Source organism: Toxotes jaculatrix, chromosome 18, assembly GCF_017976425.1.
Source record: "Toxotes jaculatrix isolate fToxJac2 chromosome 18, fToxJac2.pri, whole genome shotgun sequence".
NCBI classification, from domain to species: domain Eukaryota; kingdom Metazoa; phylum Chordata; class Actinopteri; family Toxotidae; genus Toxotes; species Toxotes jaculatrix.
In genome coordinates this window covers 7,297,866-7,321,662 of record NC_054411.1, presented here as the reverse complement: position 1 = coordinate 7,321,662, position 23,797 = coordinate 7,297,866, and the positions used below count along the sequence as shown (strand labels likewise).

Below are 23,797 nucleotides of genomic sequence, written 5' to 3'. Positions count from 1 at the left end.
GGGGGAAAGCAAACATCACTGAAGCTGCCAAAGTGCTTTTCACCATTTCTACTTGGCCATCTAAATTTAAAATATAACAAACACTGAGGGAGAGAATAATTTTAAATGTGTCTACAGGAAGTAGGTTAGTATAACCCTGAACAACAGGAACTGGACAATGAAAAACAGGACTTCCTATGGCTGAAGGAAGTTGTGTGTCGTAGGATGTCGGAGAATAAGGATGAGGTCGATCTCCCAGGGAGGCAGATTCCCCAATGAGTGTTTGAAAGAAGAACTTCTTTTATTTTGTTGGGGAGGGAAGGGCTCTTTGGAAAAATGAGACGTGTTTATATCTTAAGTTGCCCATGTCGTATGGCTAGCAAATTAAACCAGGAAGTTCACAACAAATTCTTGTTCATGGTGCTATTTAAGACTTCACAGTGAGAGTGACCTACCCTGTTCATCCCACTCTCCGATCGTCAGTGACTTGGTAATTCAAAATGTTGATCAATAATAATCAATAATACTGTCAACAATGGAGCGCCTGCCCCAAACACTTCATACATACATTCAGCCTAATTCCCCATGAGGAAGGCGCAAAAAGACAGTACATTGCTGCAATGTTGTAGTTGCTACAACACTGTCAAGACTTTGGTCCCATTTGTCAGAGGTGTGTGAGCAGCCGCGCTGTCTGATTCAGCCTTCCTTTTTGGAAACAGTTAAGATACAATAGACAACAGTAAAAGCAAGAGGGACAGATTATGTGGACAAATGAGGGAAGGGGTGTTAGTGATGGAAGCTGGAGCTGGAATATATCATACACATTAGTGCTTACAAAAGAGTTAGAATTTCATGCAGTAAATGTAAGCAGATTATGTAAGTTTGTGGTAGTTTATCAGATGGTTTAAGCAAGGTTATATAGGACATGTATAGCCCTGGTATTGTTGAGGGAGCACTCGTGGTAGTATGGCTTCTGTGGAATGCAGTGTGGAGTGAAAGTGATCACTGCCTTTGCAGAGTGCAGAATCTGTAGGCCTAATGTATTATACAGATATCAGTGAAGGAGAGTAATGTGATCAAACCTCACAAAGGACAACAGTCACTGAAGTAATCTACAAAGTGCAACTTTGCAAGCTTTGCATTTATACAGTTCTTGAAAGGCCCGAAACAACTCACCATATCTACGATATTATGCATGCTACATTTCCATTTTTGGCTTTTAATAGGGGATTACATGTTTAGAAAGAAAAACAAAAACAAGATGATAGGCTTATACATTAAAATGGTTTGCAACTCCATCTTAACTAATGGAAGTACCCATGAAAAAGCTTTTCACATTTCTGAAAGTTCTCATGTTTTAAATTAGTTCCCTCTTGAAACATTGTATTTTTACACCCACTGCATGGGTGAATTGATCGAAAGCTGACTGTGAAAACACACACAATTCATTGTAATAAGAAAAAGCCTGCACTGTAGAGTAAGTCACATCTCTACAGATAGCTGTGTCCCAGCTTCGTCAGGCATCGCAGTCCAGGGTGTGCTTGCTTATTTTTTGACATCTCTCTGTCTCATCACAGCCTCTCTACTTGATTTCATATACACACATACTCTCACTCACATTCACACACTCACACTCACACACACACACACACACACACACACACACACTCAAGCAGTCTAATAAGTTTGCACCGTATTAGACACAAGTGGTACAATCTTGCATAATGGGTGTGGTCTGGTGTTCGTGTTTGTGTGTGCAGTGTTCCAGGGAGCTGGAGCTCTTTAGAGGGACCAGACAGCGTTCAGTGGGCCGTCCGCTTTGCAGCACTCCCCAGCAGCACAACACGCGCAGGAACTCCTTTCTCATGTCCTTGCTGCGCAGCGTGTAAATCACTGGGTTAAGAGCTGAGTTCAGAGTGGCAAAGCCAAAAAAAATGTCGGCTTTGTAGAGGATGTGGCAGGATTGTATGCCGCAGGATGAGTCTAGGAGGAGGATAATAAAAGCGGGCAGCCAGCACATGATGAAGACACCCAGCACTATAGTGACTGTTTTCAAAAGGGCATAGGCTGGTGAGTTGGTTGCTTCCTGGTGGCTGGAGCGTACAATCAAATAGATCTTCACATAAAGGATGACAATAGAGAGCAGTATGACACTAAAAATGGTGACAACAAAGACAATGTATTTCTTAGAGTAGAGTGGCAATACCGCTGAACATTCAGGGAGGTCGTTGATGCAGTTCCAGCCGATGATGGGAAGTCCTCCGAGCAGGATGGAAGTGACCCAACAAGCTCCTATAAGGAGGAACATGCGGCATGTTTTGGTGGAGCCGTACACCTTGACCTTGATGATAGCAATGTAGCGCTCTATAGCTATTGCCAGCAAACTGAAAACTGAAGCTGCCAGAGCGATAAATGCGGTGCCCTCCCGGATGAACCACTGCACAGGCACCAGCTCAAAAGTCCTTGACCCCGATAGAAAAATGTTGGCTATGTAGGCCGAGCCAGCCAGCAGGTCAGAAAATGCCAGGTTACCGATGAAGAAAAACATGGCAGAGTGGAACTTCTTGTTGCGGCAGACAGAAATGAGAACCAGCAGATTTTCCAGGATGATGATGGTGCAGAGGACCATGATAACAATGCTGAGGATGGTGAAGTGTTTTCTATCCTTAATGTATTGATTGAGATCCTGGGTGGTCATGTTCTTAGCAAAGGCATAGTGGGTGTGGATCAGAGCGTTATTGTAGTACTGGGAATACTTGCTCTTCATGGTGACAGGGTGGCAGAGCACAGTGGCTTTACGACAAAGATTCATTCACACAGTGGAGTGGTGCAGAACGTCTATGGTGATAATCATTGCCTTTAAGGACAAGAAGAGGGCCCAGGCTCAGGGGGAGACTGCCTGTCCCACAGTCACGTCTCTGAGGCTCTATGTGGGTCACCTGCAGACACAAAAAAAGAAAGAGAAAGCCTGGGTTACTTGCAAGGGAAATTTTGTTGCACGAATGAAATAAACTGTGACAAAGCAAACATACATTTTTAGAAATGCAATGCCCTCGCCAAAGACCTCTGGCAAAACAAAGTATCTAGGCAACAACCTGTGCCTCAGTCTGTAGAGTGGAAACTAAACATTTTCTTGAATTCACTTGAAGAACACTCCTTTGTATTAACAAAAAGTCAAAGTAAGAAGGAACAGCAACATAAAAAATCCTTATTATCACCTCCATAAAGCAATCTAACAGATAAAAATTCAACATAAAGAGTTAGCATTTAGATTTAAGTAAAAAACCAACAATCGCATGACACAAATGAATGGCCCACACAGTGAACACACTGCACTCACTGTATGCACTTGTTACATCCCAAACTGAACTCCCATGCAGGCAACAGTTGCAGCTTGTTGCAGTTTAAAACAAATGGAAAGTAATAATCCAGTGGCTCACGAGGGAGTTGTACGTTATTATCAAACATGGCCCTGCAAGGAAATATAAATGTACTTTAAAGAATATTAACATTGAAGGATCTTCTTTGTTTTGGATGTTGCCAACCTGCACGAGCAGGGATCATCTTCAGGTAGAGGAATAAATGCTCTGTGAGGCTCTGTGAGCGCTGGCGCTTAGACAAAGAGCTGTGCACAGTCTGAAGGGGACATTCCACTAACCCTGTCCGCGCACTCGGCTGTCAACACACAGCATTGTTGTGGGGAGCGAACCATTCCACTCCAGTGAGCTACCTCTTGAAACTTCAGCATAGCTTGTGGATCACTCTGACCCACCCCTTCCAACTGGTTCAGAAAAGCTGACTGCAAATCAAATAGATACCCGAGAGGAAAAGGTGGGAGCTTCCTTCACTTTGCTTTACAAAGCTTTGTAAGATTTGACTTGACTTATTACCATTTCAATTATTCAATACACAAAAGATCTTGCACTGTTGTGTGTTTATGTTATATGTATCCAACAACAAAATACACAAACAAGCTTACTAGTGTGAAACCAATGAGGAAAACCTTTGACCTAATAAGGTGTAAAGCTTGATAATGATGATCCAAAATAAATAAAAAAATAAATAAAATGACAATAATGTGGCTTCAAGCTACTCTTTTCAAGGAAAAACCTATAGACAAACCAAAACAAAATAACATGGGCTGCAACTACAGACCTGAAAACAAAGGAAAGTTGGAGGCTCTGGAAATCTAATTAGAGGTGGAGCTGGTATCTTAAACCTGTCAAAAGTAACAGGATCCCTCTGCAGGCCAGCTCCAAAGGTAATTCAACACTGATGCTTGTCTTCACAACTAGCCAGGATGGCTGCAGCAGCTCATAACTGGAAGCCGTTAGTGGAAACTGGGCCTGAACCTCTTCTCTGTTCTGCTGGGCTTTAACTCAAAACCTGAGAGACTGAAAGATGGAGAGGGAATGAGCCAAAGCCAGACAGAGAGCATGCATGTGGAACGGCATCTGGACACAAAGGCAGGAATCTGAGACGTCACTGTGATGAGCACATAGACACACAAGCTCATCAATGTGATGTGTTGGGCCACAGAACTTCACTCTACACATGCACAAGAAACTTTCCTCACTCACGTGGCTAACTGTGACTGACACAGTGCAGTGTCACAAAGCATTCCCCTGCATACAGGCATTTTCAGCTGCGAATGGTTGCCAGTAACGACCGGCATGTTGTTTCCTCAAGCAGGAACAAAGAACAATAATCTCCTTCATTGTGAAGAGCATTGCCCTTCAGCCTTGATAATGGGACAGCGCACTTCCATTTGGCTGCCGCAACTGTATCATAGCAGAAATTTATCTACAGTTGAGCACTTCCTCCTCAGAACCCCTGTATTGGGCTCGTCTCCCTCTCATCCTTTTTAGCTCCACTAAGAGGCACAAATAGGAGGCTTGAGGCTGAGCACATGTTCCAGCTGCACCAGCGTAATTACATTAGGTTACATTATTGCAGGCTATAATGATTTTATTAATGGAAAAGTCAGTCGACATAGACCAGCTCTGTATCTCCGCTGCCCCCAGCCTGTTAAGAGGAAAATACTCTGGTTTTCATTGATTTCATCTTGTTTCTTTGTCTCAGCTCTGCCAGGTTTTTTCGGGACAGTTTTTCTTCCCATCTGTTGTGTAGACAGCCCGGGGTTTCTCCCGACACCACAAAGCCCTTGGTGTCCGTCATCAGAGGATTTCACTGTATGGGAAACCTGACGGGCTGGTTTGCCTACAGCACTGTCTCGTTGCAGCCCAACCCGCCCCTCCACCTGCCATGTGCTGTTCAGATGTTTTCACTGTGATTGGTTGACAGTTAACACTTCCTGCTACAGTGGTGAAGGCTTCCTGCTATGACACATATCATCATAACCCATCGTCAAAGTTGTTCCCTATTTGTAACGGTGACTTGAACTGTTCTAAGGTAAAATATGTTTCATAATGCCATAAACGGGTAAATACGCTTAGGTTGTACTGAGTTGTGCAAATACATGAGTATGTAGATGTAGATGTGAACACTTGCAATTAATAAAAGTTTTAATATAATATATATGTATATATATATTATATTAGTATCAGTTTTAATAGAAAACTAATGAGAACAGAAATGCAAGATGCAATATTTTGAGTTTTGCTGGTTTCATAAACAAATGTCAAAGCACTGTGATGAAGATGCAGCGACGTTACAGAAAGACAAACAACACAAGATCCTGTCTGGATTTCACAGCAAAGCTTAGACACGGTTAGACAAGGTGATGAAAGATACAACCGTGGACAGGAAGGTGAGAACAAGCTCCAAAGAGACAGAGGAAGCCAAACAAGAGACAGGATATCCTATAAGACATGCTATTTGCTTATCACCAAAAATGTACATCGTTCTCATCATTTGAGAAATGATGCAGAGATGCCCTTGCAGTGCATTTTCACATACAGACATGTTACAAAAGGTCATTTTACTTTTTTGCAACCACGCATACAGATGAAAAAGGTGCTTTAATCAGCCACTGAGCCAAAGTTGCAAAAAGCTGCATAAAGAGCAGAGCTTCTTTTTAACATCCAAAAGATGATTCAAAAAGTAATTGATGGATACTGCTGAAAGCTGACTCTGGTTTTCACCTAATCCTAACAAGGCAGAGCTTCCCTCGCCATAATGGGCCTGACGGATGCACAAAAGCCTCAGGTGTTTTTTCTCAGAAACACCTGATAAGCCCCAATTAGCAGGCCGTCTGCTCTCTAAAAACCAAGGGAACGCCGGTCCATTACTCCACCTGCTGCCTGTCACACTCTACTTAAACCTTGCTCCACTTTCTCTGTGGAAAATCACTTGAAAGCCTCAACACAGCATGCATGCCCAGGTTTTCATGTATACACACACTTTAACTCACATGTACAATGTCCAACAAACAGTTTGGTCTAGATAAGAAAAGTGACTGACCTGGTGTTTGCATTGTTTAATTAGAGTTTATCTTGTTTGCCTTGAAACGGCTTTACTGTGTGTTTACCTACAGAATCACTCAGCATGTTTCTCTGTTGAGCTGTTTGTGGTCTGAAACATCCTGTAACACATCTTTCTCCATGTGCCCCTCACAGTCCCTTCTCACAAGACACTTTAATGGCAACACAAAACCAAATTCAGCATATTTTTTCACAGCATGACCAAGTGTTTCTTCACAGAATGTTCTCTTAAAAAAATAAATAGTATGAGACTGTAACAGAAAGGCCTTCTCTGTTAAGTCTAAAATGCAAAAACGTTAATCATGTACATTTTCCATTTTAAGGAAATTTAATGACTTCCTGCTCCCTCTGCAAGACACTGAGCTTTTCATCTGAAGCAAAGACTTAATCTCTCCCCAGATTTTAAGAGCACTCACAAGGTAATTCATCATGGATACACAAAAAGCATCTGCTGCTGTAATTTGTTCTTTCCTGTCCACTTTCGCAGCTGTTGAGGGTGGTATCAGCAAATAATCCACCTTCTTTCTCTTCTCAGTGTCCAGCATCTTCTAACTGACCTGGCCTGTCTGTGACAATTATTGTTATTATGAAAATTATATTATATTATTAATAATGATCAGTACTCGTTTGAAAGAGAAATACAAACATTTCAGGACAATAATGACTGCATCCAGTGCTGGAAAATACATTTACTCAAGTACTGTATTTAAGTGCAAGGTAACTGTAGTTCACTTGAGTATTTTCATTTTATGCTACTTTATACTTCTGCTCCACTACATTTCAAGGGATATTATACTTTCTCCTCCACTACAATTATTTGCCAGCTTTAGTTAACTACTTACTTCTAAAATGAAGGGTTATGGGTTTTACACAATATTTAAAAAAGCAATGCCATTATTTTCCCCTCTAACCTTTTCACCTGGTTCCATTTTAAGTTCAAATGATCTGGTATCTCAACAAAAATCAAAGATCAGAGAAGAAGTCCAAAAACTGAAAACAGCTTTGCATGTCACAGCTTTGTTTTATCGTCTTTCTACTCCCACTCATCATCTCACAACACCTCAAATTTCCCTGGTGCCACTGAATATTAAACTGTATAACGTAATGCTCACACACTGGTGCTTCAGTATTAATCATCTAATGATGTCATATAATAATAGATTGGTCAAAGGTGTTTTTACTTTAATACTTTGACTGTGTCAAGGGAAAACATCTCAGTCTTCACACTCAAACAGAAAATAATTTCAACCAAGGTACTTTTTTATTGAGTTTGAAATTAAGTAAAGCAGAAGCTGTGAATGTGACCTCATAGAGGGGAGGTACAGCCTCGGAACTGAGGTTCCTGGAAGGAAAATTCCGTGTGCAAAGTGCAGCAGCTTAGACAGAAAGCTTCAAGTGTTGACATGCCAGACACACAGGAGCAAACAAAACTATTACAACCACAAAGTTTCACCACTGCTACCACAGGAGCTTCAATTCTAAGGAAATGACTAAACTGAAAGATGCATGCTTAAAGAACACCCACAGCTGTTCTCTACTCTTTTCTGTTACTTTAACATTATCAACAATAATCCATACGTCCATACATGGGTCCATTAAGGCCAGCCTTTATTTGGCATTGATTTCCATGCAATCACACTGTGTGACCACAGAAAACACAGGGATGGACAGTGTCTGCAGGCAGGTGGCTGAACTTCCTCTCTGCCGCTCTGTCCATCACCATGCCCTCGGGGCTGTGTGTGTGAAATCTTTTCACATTAGCACAGCAACACTATTGATTGTCCACCCTCAGTTTCCAGGACAAAGCATTCATGTTTCCAGTATCACTGTAACTGGGATGAGGAGGATTCATGTTGCTGCTGTGACACAACTAGGCTGTGTCCTGGTCCTTCAAATGACCTTGGTCACTGCAAAGACTTAATAGCCTCACATGGCTTACTCTCTTATTTAGCCGAGTCTTTTCTGTAAGGTGAAAGTAAGTTCAGAACAGCTCATAGAGCCTTAGTCATGATGCTGTCTTAAGTCGTTTCTCTTATCTCTGTTTCATGCCATGCTGCCGACAAGCTAAACGATAAAACTGATGCCATAATTAGTAACGGTAAAGAAGCATGGGAGACATGTAGACAGTGTCTGAGGTCAAACCAAACACCAAAGCATCAGCAAACAACTCAACTTCATAGAGCAGTAAAAAGTAATAGTTCTGTTACTCAAAGAGAAAATGCAATCACTTCAGTACTACTAAACACTCACAAAGACTAAATGCCGCTCTAGGTTTTCATCAGCAAGTGACAGCCACTAATGAAGCTAAGAGTGCTAAACATGCAGCCACTGTTGTTGATTTCTTATCTACTGACTAGATACCTCCAGATGTTTACTGATATTTGCTAAATGAATCTAGCAGTAAGATCCTGAAAGACAGGCTGATACAATCTGGCAGTGATTTCACACACTGCAGACTTCTACTCGATGGACAAAAGAACAGGCTGAGGCAAATAAATCAGCTGGATCTGTTTTTGAAACACCAGGCGCTCCTGATATCACCAGACAAATGAAAAATAGAGGTTTGAAAGGGAAGTGCAAACAAGAGCGAAGAGAGCTTGTTTCAGTGTTGTGCTGTAACTTGCACAGTCGAGAGGCAGAACAGACGGAGAGATATGAAATGGGGGCCTGTAATATCTCAGTTTCTGGCCTGGAGAGGAACTCCTTTTGGGGAACAACAAATTTAACACACACACAAAAAAAAGAAAAAACTTGGCAAAGAAATGTCTATAACTTGCTATGCGATCACAGATACACATATCACATCCCTTTTGTGCCTCAAAAAATACAGAAGTATTAATTAAAAGTTTATAATCTGTGTCATGCCAACCTGCATTGTGACATTAGATGGGAGAGAAAGAACAAAAGAGTTCCTTTTTACTGATGGATTAATTGTGATGACATTATTGATGTTCCTTCTTGTGTTTTCACTCTGTTTGGGATTTAATTTTTAGCTTAATTTAGCTGCAAGAGCAAACCTACCTCTCTCTCTGTCCATTATTATGCTAACACTGTCATGCTTCATTAAAACTGCGTATAAGCTGCTAGATATTAGGGAGGTGGGTGTCCCCAATACATGAGCTTTCATCATGTAATTAGGGATTACCCTTTCGCTCATCAAACTGTTTGACAGTTTGGGCACAGCCTCTTCTAAGGGGTTCAGACTGTCAACACAGTTCAGGAACAAAAAGAGTTGCTTGTTTTTTTTTCTTAATCATATATTTCATAGTAGCTCGTCTTGTGTTCTTTTCCTCAGTCAGTTCATCAGTACAACTTTGCAATGCTTTATTTATGGTAGCTGTTGGTGTGCTACAGGGCTCTTACAGAGACAGTGAGTTGAGCGAGCTGGAGACAAAGAGCTGCGTAAAGAGGGGCATCATGCAGCCTCAGGAGCAATAACCCGCGTGACCGGCAGACCCCCCCCCCACCCCCACCCCCAGACTCACACACACATACAGACAAACTCACACAAACAACCCCAGTCTGCCCCATTTGGTGAGGGGGGATCTCCAAGGGTGGCGCCTGAGAGGCAATTACTGTAATACCTTCACCCTCGTGCCGTTCCTGTCAACTTAAGTCACTGCCTTCCAAATTGTTCATGTTTTTATTTCGCCCTATTTTGCATATTTCCTTTTCATGCTGCTCCCTGATTTGCAGAGCCTCTTTGCCCTCACTCTAACAACACCCTCCCCCCCCCCCCCCCCCCCCCCCCACTTCATATATTTTAAACTTCACCACAGAGATCAAAAAACATGGCCACAAAGAGGTGATTAAATGCACATCAAGAAGGATTTATTTAGCACACATCTGGAGCAGACATGCTCTTATAGCCCCCTATTAAAGACTTCATTACAGCACATACTGCGCAATCAGCTCTCAGTTCGAGAAACTCTGGAGCTCTGCACTGAGAAAACTACTGTTTAAGAAAACTACTGTTTTAGAAGAACTGCGTATGTGTCCTATATCTTCATTTGTAATGTTTTGTGTAGCTTTGCTTATAATAGTTTCAGAAAACAGTTCCATTAGCTCTTGAAGGTATATTTATGTACTTCTGCAGCGTGCCAGAGGTATATCTCGCATGCAAACTGTCCTAAAATTTGCTCAGTGTGAAAATGTACAAACTGTTTTTGAAGTTCAAGCTTGATATGGGGCAAAGGCAAACCATGCATGAAAATGTTCAGCTGTCAGTGTGTCTAATTTGCATGCATAGAGGTAGACTAGTGTTAACCACAAGCTACCATTAGTGCAAACACATGCACACTGGCTGGGGTGACACAGTAAAAAGAAGTTTGGTCAGGTCTGGCTGGTCTGCACCTGAAATCTCAGGGCTGATGGCTGAGGTGTACTTGATTCAAGTTTCAGCCACTTTGGCCCTTCTCACACCTTTCCGTGTCTTTGCAATGAGGTCTGCCCTAATGAATGGCTTTGAACCCTCTTTTAGGTCTCCTTTGTCCTGGATCCCTACTTCTATTCAACTCTGTTGCCAGACCTTGAACTCCACCCCTTCTCATGTTCCGTTGCCTTGTTGGGAAACTGCGTGGTTGCCGTGAGAGAGCTGCCATGTGATTATTTGTGGCATGGCAGGTTAATGAATAAGAGATACGACAACATACATCCATTCCACGTGTGTGTGTTGGAAGCATAACTTGTCTGTAAAGTTTGTAACTTGCAACAGACATTTTTGCAGTGATTTTCAGAGCACTGAACATCACCACAGACCTGTCAGGGTACTGCATGTGCAATCAAAGCCACAGCTAAAAAGAATGTGCTGGCGACAAAGCAAAACACTTCAAAAGGGAAAGTGATAGAGTCTACACAGGCTAACACACAGGGGCACCAAGCCACCCCAATTGCTTCCACCTAGTGCCCACTGATAAGATGATGAATGGATGGAGGCCCTCCATCTCTCCTCATGGTCCAGCATAGGAAAACAACTTCAGACTCCTCTGGCAAACACTGATCCATTAAACATAGCTCTGTTGTTGGAGAAAAACACGGTTGCCTGGAGAGAGAACATTGTTGTGTCCACACAGTCCACAGTTGTTCCTAAGTATTTAATACAATTTAAGAATTTCTGGCTTTGAAGAGCACATTTATTTCTTGAAAAACTCTTGTGGTGTCAATATCACTCAGTCTCTCTGACATGAGGACATGGTGTAAAAAAAAGTGTAAAAATATATATATATTTGTGCAGAGCCGACACAGTTACAACCTGCATTTAAAGACCAGTGAGTGTGTGCATGGAAAGAGACTCAAGGGTATTTAAAGTTACACAGTTTTGGAGGGATACAACGTCTGTTTTATTTCCTGGCAACATTACTTGAGTACATTTCAAAAAAAGAAGAGACCCCACAGTAAATAACTTGTTTTTTTTTTTAATGCAGATTCATCATGTCTTATGCAAGGTTTGTTTAGAGCTGTTTGCCAAGGGACATTTTGCAAAATCAGAAACAAGTCAAAAAGTGAGAATTGCTGTAAGAATTGCTTGTCAGAGGGTATGGGACAACAGCTACTTGACTTTTACTTAGACGAGGCTCATGAAATGGACATGCTAGAACAGTCGTCATATTAGTTCTAAGTAAACAGCATCCAGTTCCACTCAGTATGTCTGTTGCAATGGAGCAGTCTGACCTCTATCGTGACCTGGCTTGTGTTTGGCTGGAGGTTAATTCCATCATGTCTTTAAGCATGGAAAGACTGAAGCTGAGGCCTTTACAGGATAAACAATCTTAATAGCTCTTTCTAACAAAATAGACCATCACAGTTTTTTAGTCTTTCAGTCAATAGAAAACCTGAAAGAGTTAATTTCCAGTTCCAAACAAAGGAATAGTTTTAACAGGCTCTCACTGGCTGCATGGGGCAATTCAAAATCCAAGAAAACTGTCTCCAGCCTACTTCTGGATCTGAGGAGGTGGGGTGTTGAAGTAATCCTGTGGAGTTTTCCAGCTGCACAAACAAAGCTGACTGGATAACAAAGGCTTCCAAGGGGTAAGAAGAAAGAGGAGGAGGAGGAGGTCTCCAAAACCACAGCATCTTCAAGTGTACCTGCTCCAATATCACTCCAAAGTGAGTGCTGAGACTGAGTGGAAATCAGGAAACCACAACATGACCACAATGATTAAGGCTGCCACAAGAACGGACAGTACAATAAATCACATGGTATAACCTAAAGAGAGGTTGCAAAGTGCTGCTGGTCCCATCCAAAGCCACAGCAGTAACCAGAAACTGTATATACAATCTACTTGTCATTGTGTCTGCAAGATGTATAATGTTCCTGTCTGTGGACCAAGGTTGCATAATGAAAAATGCCAGTCAGAGTTCTGAAAACCATTTTCTGCATTACTTCCAAGCGACAGAATTTTGAAACAAGGGCTGGTCCGAGCTTGAATTGTGTCAGATGAACAGCCTTATCCCCACCCTGGGAAGCATCAGGAAATCCTGGCATGCTGCTACAAGCATCAGCGCCTGGTCATGGGGGGTCTTATAGTTTGTCACTGGAGTGGAAAAGGAGTGTAACAGGAGACTTTAAAGCTGAAGGATTCTTTCACTTGGCAAAAAATCTTCCTAAAATAGTCAGACCCACTTTTGTCTCCACTAAATATCAGCTTATGTAAATGTTTATATAGTAATCAGAACAGCAGCGACTCAGAACTGCATCTTCTTGGAACTCAGGAAGATTGTTTTGATCAGGAGAGACAGATAGGGCAAGTGAGTGAGCATTTGTATTTCTCTACCTGCCAATAAAGAGCAAACAGTCTTTAGTGACATCTTTTTTTTTTTTTTCCAAATAGATTTACAAAATGGGTAAAAAGCAGAGGACGCCATATTAATTTCTCTGATCTGAGACACTCCCAGCTCTTGGCTGTGAGTCAGAAAGCTACATGCTGTCAGCTGTGTGTTGTGACTTGCGCTTTGGCAGCTTGCGAACAGAAGGCGTTTATTTTGCTCCAGCTGCCCCACCCAAGGAAAGTGTTTTTCAGGCAAAGGGAGAGCGGCAGCTAGAACTCTGAGCCTGTAGAACCCAGATGGCTGTCCGCAGAACACTATTAGTATCACAAACAAAAGCCCAAAAGTTATGAAAGTTATGCATTGACCTCTGACAGGTTTCATTTAACCAGGTAAAAGCCAGGGTGCCGCTGGCAGGTCGCTCCTCTGATCTTTCTGTTTTGTTGCTCTTCCTGTGTGGCTGAATAAAGTGGTGAGTATAGACAACAAAAGAGAAGTCATTCTCCCCAAGGAAAAGCCTTGTCGCTGCTTCCTATTAGCGGATCGCTCCCAGGCCTGAGCTGAAACCCGAGCATCCTTCAGGGATCGACACCACCCACCCACCACCCATCTCCGCCTTCAACCCCCTAGTGACCTATTCCGTTAAAAAAAAAAAAAGCCCCGCAAATCCAGTTCCCACAACTGAATTACTATTAATTTATTTATCCATCTGTGCACTTACACATCTATTTATTTATTCAGCTCATCCATTTGTCTTCATTTCTCACGCTATCCCTGGCAGTCCACACTGAGAGGGATCCGATTACAGCGGCCACTATGCACAGTGGCCACAGATCCTCAGCTCATGATGTCATGGGCGGCCGGACTGAGTCCGTCTCCCTGCGCTCGAACATAAAAGATTTTAAAGTTCCTCTATATAGACGGGTAAGACTAATACCATGTGTGCCCTGTGTCTGTGAAAGGCTGAGTGTGTCTAGAGCTGTGGAGTGTCAAAGTGTTGATGCTGTTCACAGCACCCTGAGGTTACTCTCACAAAGGCCAAGGATGGTGGATTTGTGAATGCTTGTGTGAAGAAGCCTGGCTTGTGGTCAGCCCTGGTGGGGTTTCATTTTGGTATTATCAGCCATGCTGTTCCACGCGCCAAATGCAGACAGCCTGGCCGGCCGTATCACGCTCTGTCTACAGCCCGGCCAAGGCATGCTGGGAGAAGCACCTGAGTCCGTGCATGCCCCAAACAAACCAAGCTGCTCTCACAGAAAACCAGCGTCAATGAACCTGCTGACAGGGCCTTCGACACTTGATAGTCCTTTCCTAACACTGCCGACTGTGCTTCCTCTTCACCCCCTAGTCCTGACGTTATCACTTAAGATGTTTGCTAGTCTTAATTCAAACAGGCTTTGTGGCATCTGTGTGCATTGGAGAGCTTGGTTCCTTGCCCTCTAACATCGACTTGGGCTTGAGATAATGTCACCACAAGCAGTTTCAGGCAGCCTGCTAATGAGCACCACACTGTGCAGACTGAAGCAGACCAACCACAGGATAGAGGATGATGGATGGGAGCTTTTATCTGGGCAATAAACATTAGTTCCTCCACCTTATCATCTTATCTCACTGTGATTTGAGGATTCTCCCACAACAGGATGCCTCATGACTGGACTGCTGGCACCTATGTATCCTTGTCTGTATGGTTTACTCACATACTGGAAACAATCAGTGTGTTGTTTGGTTAGTATGACCTTTCAGTGGTGATAAGGAAGTGTAACTACTAGATTTTCAAAAGATGGCACGGACACAAGTTTGCATGTTTTTAAAACAACTTGAAAATCCCATTCCAATTTACAACTAAAATCCATTTGTCTCTAATACAGATGTATGTTACCGTTACAGTGTATTCAAATTAATTCCCTTATCTTTCACTAAATTTAAATTTCGAATAACAATATACTGCATTGTGTTAAGTCGTTGCTCGTTAAAGCTCTGTGCTGCCTTCCTATGGGGAGCACATCTCCAACCCCATGAGATTAACTCCGGTACATAGGGATAATGGGGGCTTTTGTCTTATTAATACATCCTTTCAATACAATGCCTTCTTTAGAGTGACGGATGAACAAGCCTCAACAACATCGGAGGGGTCAGAGCGAGGGGGGGCACAGCAGGCTTCGCAACGGCTCCAAGGAACTGGGAGTGTGTATGTGTATGTGTGTGTGTGTGTGTGTTTGTGTGCGGGGGTGGGGGCGGACGCGCCCGCCTGGAGTTCACGCAACTCATATCAGATCTCAGCCCCCAACAACAGCTAATACAGAACACATATAATGTGACCGCATTCACACACACCCCCCCTCCCCCGCCATGATCAACAGCTGTTAATATTTAACACTAATTAATGTTAAAATACACGCGCACACTGTTCAAGAAAAGCTGTCACACGGAATCCAAATCCTCGCCGTGACTGCAGGCTGCAGCGGTGTTTCTGCCTGCCGTATGTAGAACTGCAGAGGTGACTCGTTGCCTAACGTGGGCCATAGTGTCAAAGGTGTGTGTGAGTCAGCGGGACGTTTCCAAATTTTGAGCGTCATTGGAAATTTTCACTTCATTATTAAAGCGCCTTAGTGGTCGTTGTTGCCATGAGGGAAACTCGTGGAGTTTACGCGTAAACCTTTGATATTTGTTAAGTTACAAGAACTAATCTACTGTTAAAGCCTTTCACGGTATAGAGCGACAGACACATCAGATCTTTTTGTTAGGTTGCCGCGGCACATGCAGACTTTCACTGTCACATTAACAATATATGTCGAGACGGTTACTTACCCCATGAGAGACACAGTAGAGAGCAGCGAAAAGACGCTCCGACAAATATTTGTCTCCAAATGTCCTCGCATGTGGTCACACATGCACAAATGCTGCGTCAAACTTAAGCGCTCTCTTCGGCTCCGAGGTCGACAGGCAACGATGACAATCAAAACTTTCGTAGACGGCTCAGCGGCGTGTCTCGTCTAGCCAGTGGTAAATCCATACCGGAGTGTGAGCCACCGCGGAAACCGTGAAAAGACCTCTCGAAAGAGCGACGTCTCCAAAAGATATGAGGAAGAATGAATGAAAGTAGAAATCGCACTTTCTCTTTTTTTGCCGCCCCTAATCCTCCAGTCCGTCTGATTGTCCTACTGCTCTGTGGGAACAACAGATCCACGGGGCTGTGGAGCTAAAGGGAGGCGCGCACACAATACGCGGTCACACACACGCACAAACACACACCCACACACACACACACACAGAAAACGTCACAGCCCCATAAAGAGTCGCGAGTCTCAGTGTCGACATAAAACCATGAGGCGGATTTGTGGACAGCAATTAATATGGAAAACAGTTTTTAAGCCTATTTCTGGACCTTTCCCTTCCAACTCTGGAGCACACAAATGAAGTCCAGATGTTCCACCTCCTCACTTCCTCTTTCCTAACAGATCCCAGCATGAACGGGAGTCCGCACTTTTCTGCTCATCCTTGCTCAGTTTCCCGTGAGAGCAGAGGCCAGCTGCATATGCATATAATTCTAAGACAATGTAATGAAGTTCATTTATTGTGTTAAAATAACCTGCCCCTGGTTCAGTGACATTTTCTATATATACTATATGTTATTTCTTATATTTATTGTTTCAGATGAATCGCTGCTGTAATTATTGCGTGTATGCCTCAGGTGCGGGTATGGGCGTAATAAGGATGAGGTGAAGGTAAGTCAGGGCTTGTTAGTCACCAGGGCCGTGCATAGACCTACAGGGGGGCAGGTGCTGGCTCCAGTGAAAGAGCCTCTGTCCAACCCCAGAGGAGGTAATAATCTCTTCACAGTTATTACACTGAAAGCCAGAGTCATTCCAAGTGGTTATGATGTCATGTGTCTGTGATAAGAAAAATGAGCACGGTAATGTTGTTATAGTATCTATTAGTTGTCTCAGAAAACATTTAGAGTCTCCCCGGTTCTGTAATGGAAAACGAAAGAACCTGGTACAGAGAAATGAAAACTGCTCAGTGTGGTGATTCAGAGACAAACTTTTAGGGATTTTTTTTTTTTTTTTTTTTTTTACTGAAAATGACTGCAACCGAAAGGCTAGGAAGCAGAAGTTACCTCAGACTCTTACACGAAGGCTTTCTGTTCTGATTCCTACCTGACTGAATGACACCATAGCACTTACACAGGAAGAGCACCTCATTGCTGATCATACTGTCTGCCTAGGGATGTGAATGATATGAGTCTGGGTACGTCTGGTCTCTACCTAACAGCCTCAAGAGCTCTGACTCATGTCATGTCTGGTGATAGTTTTCAGAGGAGAAATGATCAAGGTTGTGCAATCTGCTCACACTGCACTCATCCCTGCCGCCCCCACACAGACTATGTGGAAATTACTCACAGTAGAGGAAAAGAAGAACAACTTGAGAAAAAAAAACATCAACTTTGCAATACTTCTGTTGGAGTTGCAATCTCAGGAGATGGAGACAACTTTAACGGTTTAACGGTGCATCCTCAAAGCTTTTTGTTTTTCACTTTCTGTATTCTCAGTTAAATTGCCGGCAGGTTGAAACATCAGTGTGTAATGGATGTGCGGCAGACGGGCTTTATGGACTCACTCCTCTCTGTCAGCAGGTTTATGATGGGACACTTTCAGGAGCTGCCCCAGTAAAGCTGCCCCACTGCTGTGTCTCTCACTGAGCTTTTAGGGGAGGGGTCAAGAGCCCTGACCTCACTTCCTGTTGGGGGCTCCTCACAAGCATTCCATTGTCTGTGAGAATGCGCATGGACCCCGGGGACTCTGCACATCTGGCAGCTGTTATTAGCAACCTCCTGCGCAACTCCCGCCCCCCCCCACCACAACTCCTGCACATCATGTGCTGGTGGATGTGTGCCCCAAAACGCACCTCAAAATAAACTCCTGGGATGGTATTGTTTCACTGCTCTGTTGCCACAACTTGAAAAGAATTGCATTGTGCTTCTATTGTATTCAGTGATTTGCATTTTATATTCCTGTCTGGATAGTCCTTACATTTCAGAAATTTGTTTCTACAGTATCAAGGAGCAATGTTAGAGATGTGCACTTAATGTGATTTTCACCTTTGTACAGATGAATAATAATCTGCCAGTCTTCAGTTTCTCAATTGATTAACAATAATTCCTCAGAGAAACAACCTAGATCCAACTGTAATTAATAATGACAGAGCAATTTCCAATCTTCCCTCTCTAAGCAAAATGCTGTCCTTCAGTTCACAATATATATGATACATACCAATTGGTTTTGGAGTCAGTCAAAGCACCAAAACAGCTTTCATAAGTAATCATCAACCTTAAGATCAACAGTCATATGTCGATGACGCACACCTGTACATTTCAATTTCCTCTGATAATCTCAGTTCTGTTAAAAGAGCAGATCTCTAAAATGTATTATCAGACTCTCAGTTTCTGAGAGTTTTTGAGAGTCGGATCGTTTTGTGATGCTCTTGTTTCATGAGCCGTTTCATGAGAAATTGATTTATGCATTACTGTAATGCTCTATTTGAATACCCAAACAACCAACAAGATGGCTCCAGCTTATTAAAAATGCAGCAGCCAGAGTCCTCACACATAATTGAAAATTTGAACGCATTACTCCAGCACTGATGTCACTCCATTGGCTCCCAGTACTACACAGAATCACTTTCAAAATCCTTCTAATGGGCCACAAAACACTTAATGGTTTGGCTCCTCGATACATCTCTCACTTAGCCACTGATTATGGCCTGACCAGGCCTCTCAGGTCATCAGGTGGAGGTGTTCTAGCTGTAACCAGTTACCAGTTACTGTGTTCCTGCTCTCTGCAACAAGCTGCCTCCTGGCTTGACATCCATCACAGCTGCTTCCACATTCAAAACCAAACTCAAAACTTGAACTCGGCAAAGACTGAAAACAGGGGGGAATCAACTGGTCTGGGTCGGGAACAAAAGCCGAGGGCCAGAACCTCTAAAGCTCACCAGTGAACTTGGTACATTTCACTTGATTCTATCTACCAAATTTGCAATATATCAAACTATTCCATCAAAGACAGTATTGTTACCTTTAGACCAGACTGACTGCAAAACTGGCACATTTATGAGGAGCATTCAGACAGGCTGCGGTCACCTGACCTAGGTTTGAACTCTTTGCTGAAGTGGGACGGTAAAACGGTTCTAAGTCAGAGACTGAGATGAGAGCAGCAAAAGAAAGCCCTACACTAGAAAGGCAACAGTAGGTATCGCTTCAGATCTACAAAGAGGATCATTCATCCATCATTCATATTGCTCATCTCTGATGATTTTTTTTTTTTTCAAAGATCTAAAGATCCAAAAAAGGCAAAGTAGTCTTAGAAGACCAGCTAAATATTCTATGGTCCTACTTTTAGACACAGGATTACACTGGGGAAGTCATTAACAGTAAACTGTAACTGTTCTCAGGCTCTGCGTTCTGTGAGATGCAGGGACTTTCCATCTCCTGTTTATTCACATTTGTAAAGTATATAAAGTTTAACCGCAGACACAGCTATCAATATGTAACATATAAAATAAGGGCAAATACTGTGGGCTCCAACATGCCACTGTGTGCACTAGATTTTTCTTACATAGTGAGTCATTGATGTGTTTTTGGTGTGCACTCATTTGTCCAGACAAAACATGTGTGAAGACAACAAACTGTTTCACTTTCAAATTGAAAATACATGTGAAAAGCAAGTTATGAGAAAAGACTGAGGATTACTTCCCCGCCAAATAAATGTTCTCAGACATATAGACGTCTGTGTGAAATCTGTTCTCTTTTTCAAACCGATGCTCTGACCAAAGTTGAATGTGTATTTTTAGCGGTGCACACGCAGAAGGAAATGTGTGCATTTTGCATCTGAAGAACTGTTGTCACGTCTATGCAGCAAGACCAGATGTGTGCATGCAACACTTAGACTGATCTACATGCAACACCATTCTGGCACCTGGTGTAATGAGGTAACCAGGTTTCGTTGCATTTGCACTTCAATTAGAACTTTGGATGCAGAAGTGGAGGAAGACTTACAGTGAAAGAGCATAATTAGTTCATAAAGAGGACCTGCTGTGAGAAATGTTGACAAAACAAACGCTCTGCTGCTTTGTTAAAATCATTAAACGGTATAATCTGGGGCTCTGTGGGTGCAGTTAATTAATGCATGCAGTGCTTGTCGCGGCTGAGATTTGGTGTCCCCTCTCAACGCCGAACAGCACGAGTGCTTTCTGGAGACAGGCTGGCTTATCTCTCTCTGCACTCAAAACAGTGGGCTTAAGTGCTGGCTGTGCCACATGTCTCTGCTGTTCACAGGTTTAGAAGAAATCCGTCTATCCTGCTGTCACTCCCCCCGAGACCTGCAGTGTTATCTTACTGCTTATCTCCCCACCATCAAGCAGCTTTTTTTTTTTCTCAGGCACAAAAGAACTCAAATTCTTTTTACATTTGATCTGCTCACCGTGCAGCAATACAGTCGGCATTGTTGTCTGTTTTCAGGTCATTTCATCTACTCACACACAAAAGAAATATGGGCCGATGATGTGTGATAATTTGAGAACTTAAAAAACATTGCGACTTGTGACTTAACTTGCTTCCATTGCTTGTATCTTCCTGTGTGGCTTTTTAGCTTTGTAGAACAAAAACATTTATTTATGTATTCTTCCCCACAGATTTGTCTTTATGGTGCTTTTACAATATTTCATTGCTCCACCCCTCTACTAAGACATCTCTCACAGGAGTATAGAGTTACCTTATTTTTACAGTCAGGCCTGAAAAGACTGTTCCCATGGTCCACTTCTGCACCGGTCTGTGTACTGGTTACCATGCTGGAGTATTGAGTATCTGTTGTTTTCACTGTCCTCTGGTCCTCTGAGGGGAAGAGTGTTAGTGGATAGTAAAGTGCAGGGGTCCACATGGTTGGGGAGGAGTCATGACTTTTGTGGCTTCCTGCAGATTAGGGTAGTATTTATAGAGCGTTGCTGAAGTGCCCTTATCAAAACACATTCAAATCCACACAGCCATTATTAGAGTCTTTTCCATTAACGTGATGACTCAAAGCGTGTGTTTTTACAGTGTGGCAGGAGCAGCTCTGTGGTCTGATCTGTGGGCAAACAGTTATTTGGGGGTTGGAGAGGTGTCTTTTCTGAAGCATAGAAACAGCACAAAGGACTCAGTTTAGCACTGAGAAGAGTCACAGATAGGATCCCTGTCATTTAATCATCGGCAGCATCTCAAAGTGCACGGCTAAGAATCTGTTGTTTTGACTTGAAACCATATGGCAGCCATCAGTGGCCACTCCATCCTCTTGCACTGACAGAGAAACCCAACCCTGACATTTCTTACTAATTCATTGACCAGAATGTAAGTTCAAAAGGTTAGTCATAGGTTTGCATGAGCATGTGTGCGTGTGTGTGAATTTGTGTGTTGGTATTTCACATCAAAAACTAGGAACCAAAATGTAACTCTTTCTAAGTCATGTGTTCTTGGTTTGCACTAGTGCTTACATGAAGCATCTCACAGACAAAAAGAGGAGCTTGTGCAGTTCTATATTTAGATTGTATGAGCTAATAATGAGATGCTGTTTGTTCATCTGTCACATCTGCAATAGCTATATAGCATCTGCTCTTACTCTTTGACCTCAGTGCTGTTGACGCAGAGTTTCAGGGTGCTACGTGCTTGCCAGGGCAAGTGAGAGAATTAGTGCACAGATGTTGCTCAGCAATCACTCAGCACAACAGAAAAAAACAGACCTGTTCTTTTTTGTCCGCTCATGCGGAAAGTTTCTGAAGATTTTGAAAGGAAAAGGCAAAGAAGGAGCCGATGAAGTGGAATGGTAAAGGAGTCGAAAAAAGGAAATAGAAACTGGATGGATGTTTGAAAGCTGATGAGGGAAGGAAGTGAAGTGAAGTTGGTCAACAGAGGGTAAAATGAGCTTTCAGTTACCAGGTCAAGCGTGCACCTTTTATAATTTGCCAAGAGAAGCTAGAATGTTTTCTACAGCTGAGACAGAGGCCGGACTCAGTGAGTTGATGTTTGTGTATTTTTGCTTGAGGCAGAGTGTCAGTATTTGTTTGTAAAAGTGTGTTTACAAAAGATTGTTTGTGCTAACACATGCGTCAAAAGGTGCACATTTCTCTCCTCCAGCAGAGCTTATCTTCTGTTTCCCAAAGGGAAGCTGGCACTTGGCTGCTGGGGTCAATGTTGGGGGTCATCAGATAAGAAGGATCAGGGTCAGGCCATTACTCTAATCCAGGTGTTTTTACCAGCCCCTCTCATGACCTGTACTGCTCTCCATTCCCTCAGTTAGATGTGACTGTTCACAGAACCAACTTCTGTTGTCAAAGTGGTAAAAAAAAAAAAAAGTATAATAAAAAGAAAACAAAACAAAGAGTGAGAGGAGAGTCAGCAGGAGGGAAATAGGCGTCTAAAAATCACACTTTCGTGATACAGCCTGAAGCACCTCTGTCTTCAAAGCTGATCACCCACACACACACACACACACACACACACACACACACACACACACACACACACACACACACACACACACACACACACACACACACACACACACACACACACACACATACACACACACACACACTCACCGCGCATCAGACACCTGGGATGTGGCCCAGACAAAGACCAAAGTTTCTTCGGGGACCATGATGAATTTGCATATAAGTGTGCGACTGTGCTGGAAAACAACTCACCCTTTGCAGCTTACTATTGCAGTAATGCTTTGTGAGTTCATTTTCCAACTAACTAAGATACGTTATTCATGCAAATCATTAATAAGAATGAAGACAAGCTATTCTCAATAAAGTTTTATTTATGTTTTTTATAGTGTTTTTCACTGTCACTGTAAGTCACCTTTGAACCGGAGAGGAACCATCCCAGGTTTATTGACTGCACGCTGTTATCTTCCCTGTGGTCAAGCGCCACACGCCACCCAGGAAGTGGTGCTTTGATCAGCACTCTGCACACATTCTTCTCATCATCATCTCGCCCCACCCCCCTCCCCCCAGTGTTTATTATTGGCTGCAGCTGGAACACCTCCAGTCGCTCAGACCTCACTCCACCAAGGTCATGCTGACAAAATCCCATTCTGCAAAGTTGGAACAGCCCACCTCTGTTTGACTCAAGTTAGCGTATGAGCAGCATGAAGGAGAGCTTCTGTACAGGTTCAGATCAAATGTACCATTACATCCCCAAGTTGGTCTTTGTTTTTATTTAATGACCATTGTCAGTACATTCGTCATGAGAGGTGATTTGTTCCCCTTTTTTCTGTGTTAAATGACATTTTATCAAGCTGTTCTCTTGAGCGTCTGCAGTTGCAGTAACTCTGTTCTGTTTTCCATGACCTCTGTGTGTGGAAGATAACTCCAGTGTGAAGTAATGAGGAGCATTACTTCTCTGTGGTGACCAATAAAACATTAGTTTGACTAGTGCAAAAACGAAAAGAGAAGGAAACAGATAAACAAAGGAAGAGCTGCAGTCACTGAACCGTTCGGGCTGTTTGTGGAAAAAACTATTCAAAAATGGTTCCCCAGTCACTTTGATCACCCTGCAAAACACATGTCCACACACT

The 23,797-nt window shown here is 42.8% G+C and overlaps 1 protein-coding gene across 1 annotated transcript; it reads right to left on the bottom strand.

Moving 5' to 3' along the window:
- Window positions 1–1,102: 1,102 nt before the first annotated feature.
- On the bottom strand, window positions 1,103–16,533 carry s1pr2 (sphingosine-1-phosphate receptor 2). Its single transcript, XM_041061823.1, has 2 exons — window positions 15,996–16,533; window positions 1,103–2,918 (listed from the first exon to the last, which is right to left on the bottom strand). Exon 2 carries the CDS (start codon window positions 2,789–2,791, stop codon window positions 1,676–1,678), a length of 1,116 nt encoding a protein of 371 aa, XP_040917757.1. The 5' UTR covers window positions 2,792–2,918; window positions 15,996–16,533; the 3' UTR covers window positions 1,103–1,675.
- Window positions 16,534–23,797: the final 7,264 nt, after the last annotated feature.

Excerpts from the sequence above, each read along its gene's own strand:
- s1pr2 (XM_041061823.1), bottom strand. The coding sequence starts at position 2,791 with ATGAATCTTTGTCGTAAAGCCACTGTGCTCTGCCACCCTGTCACCATG.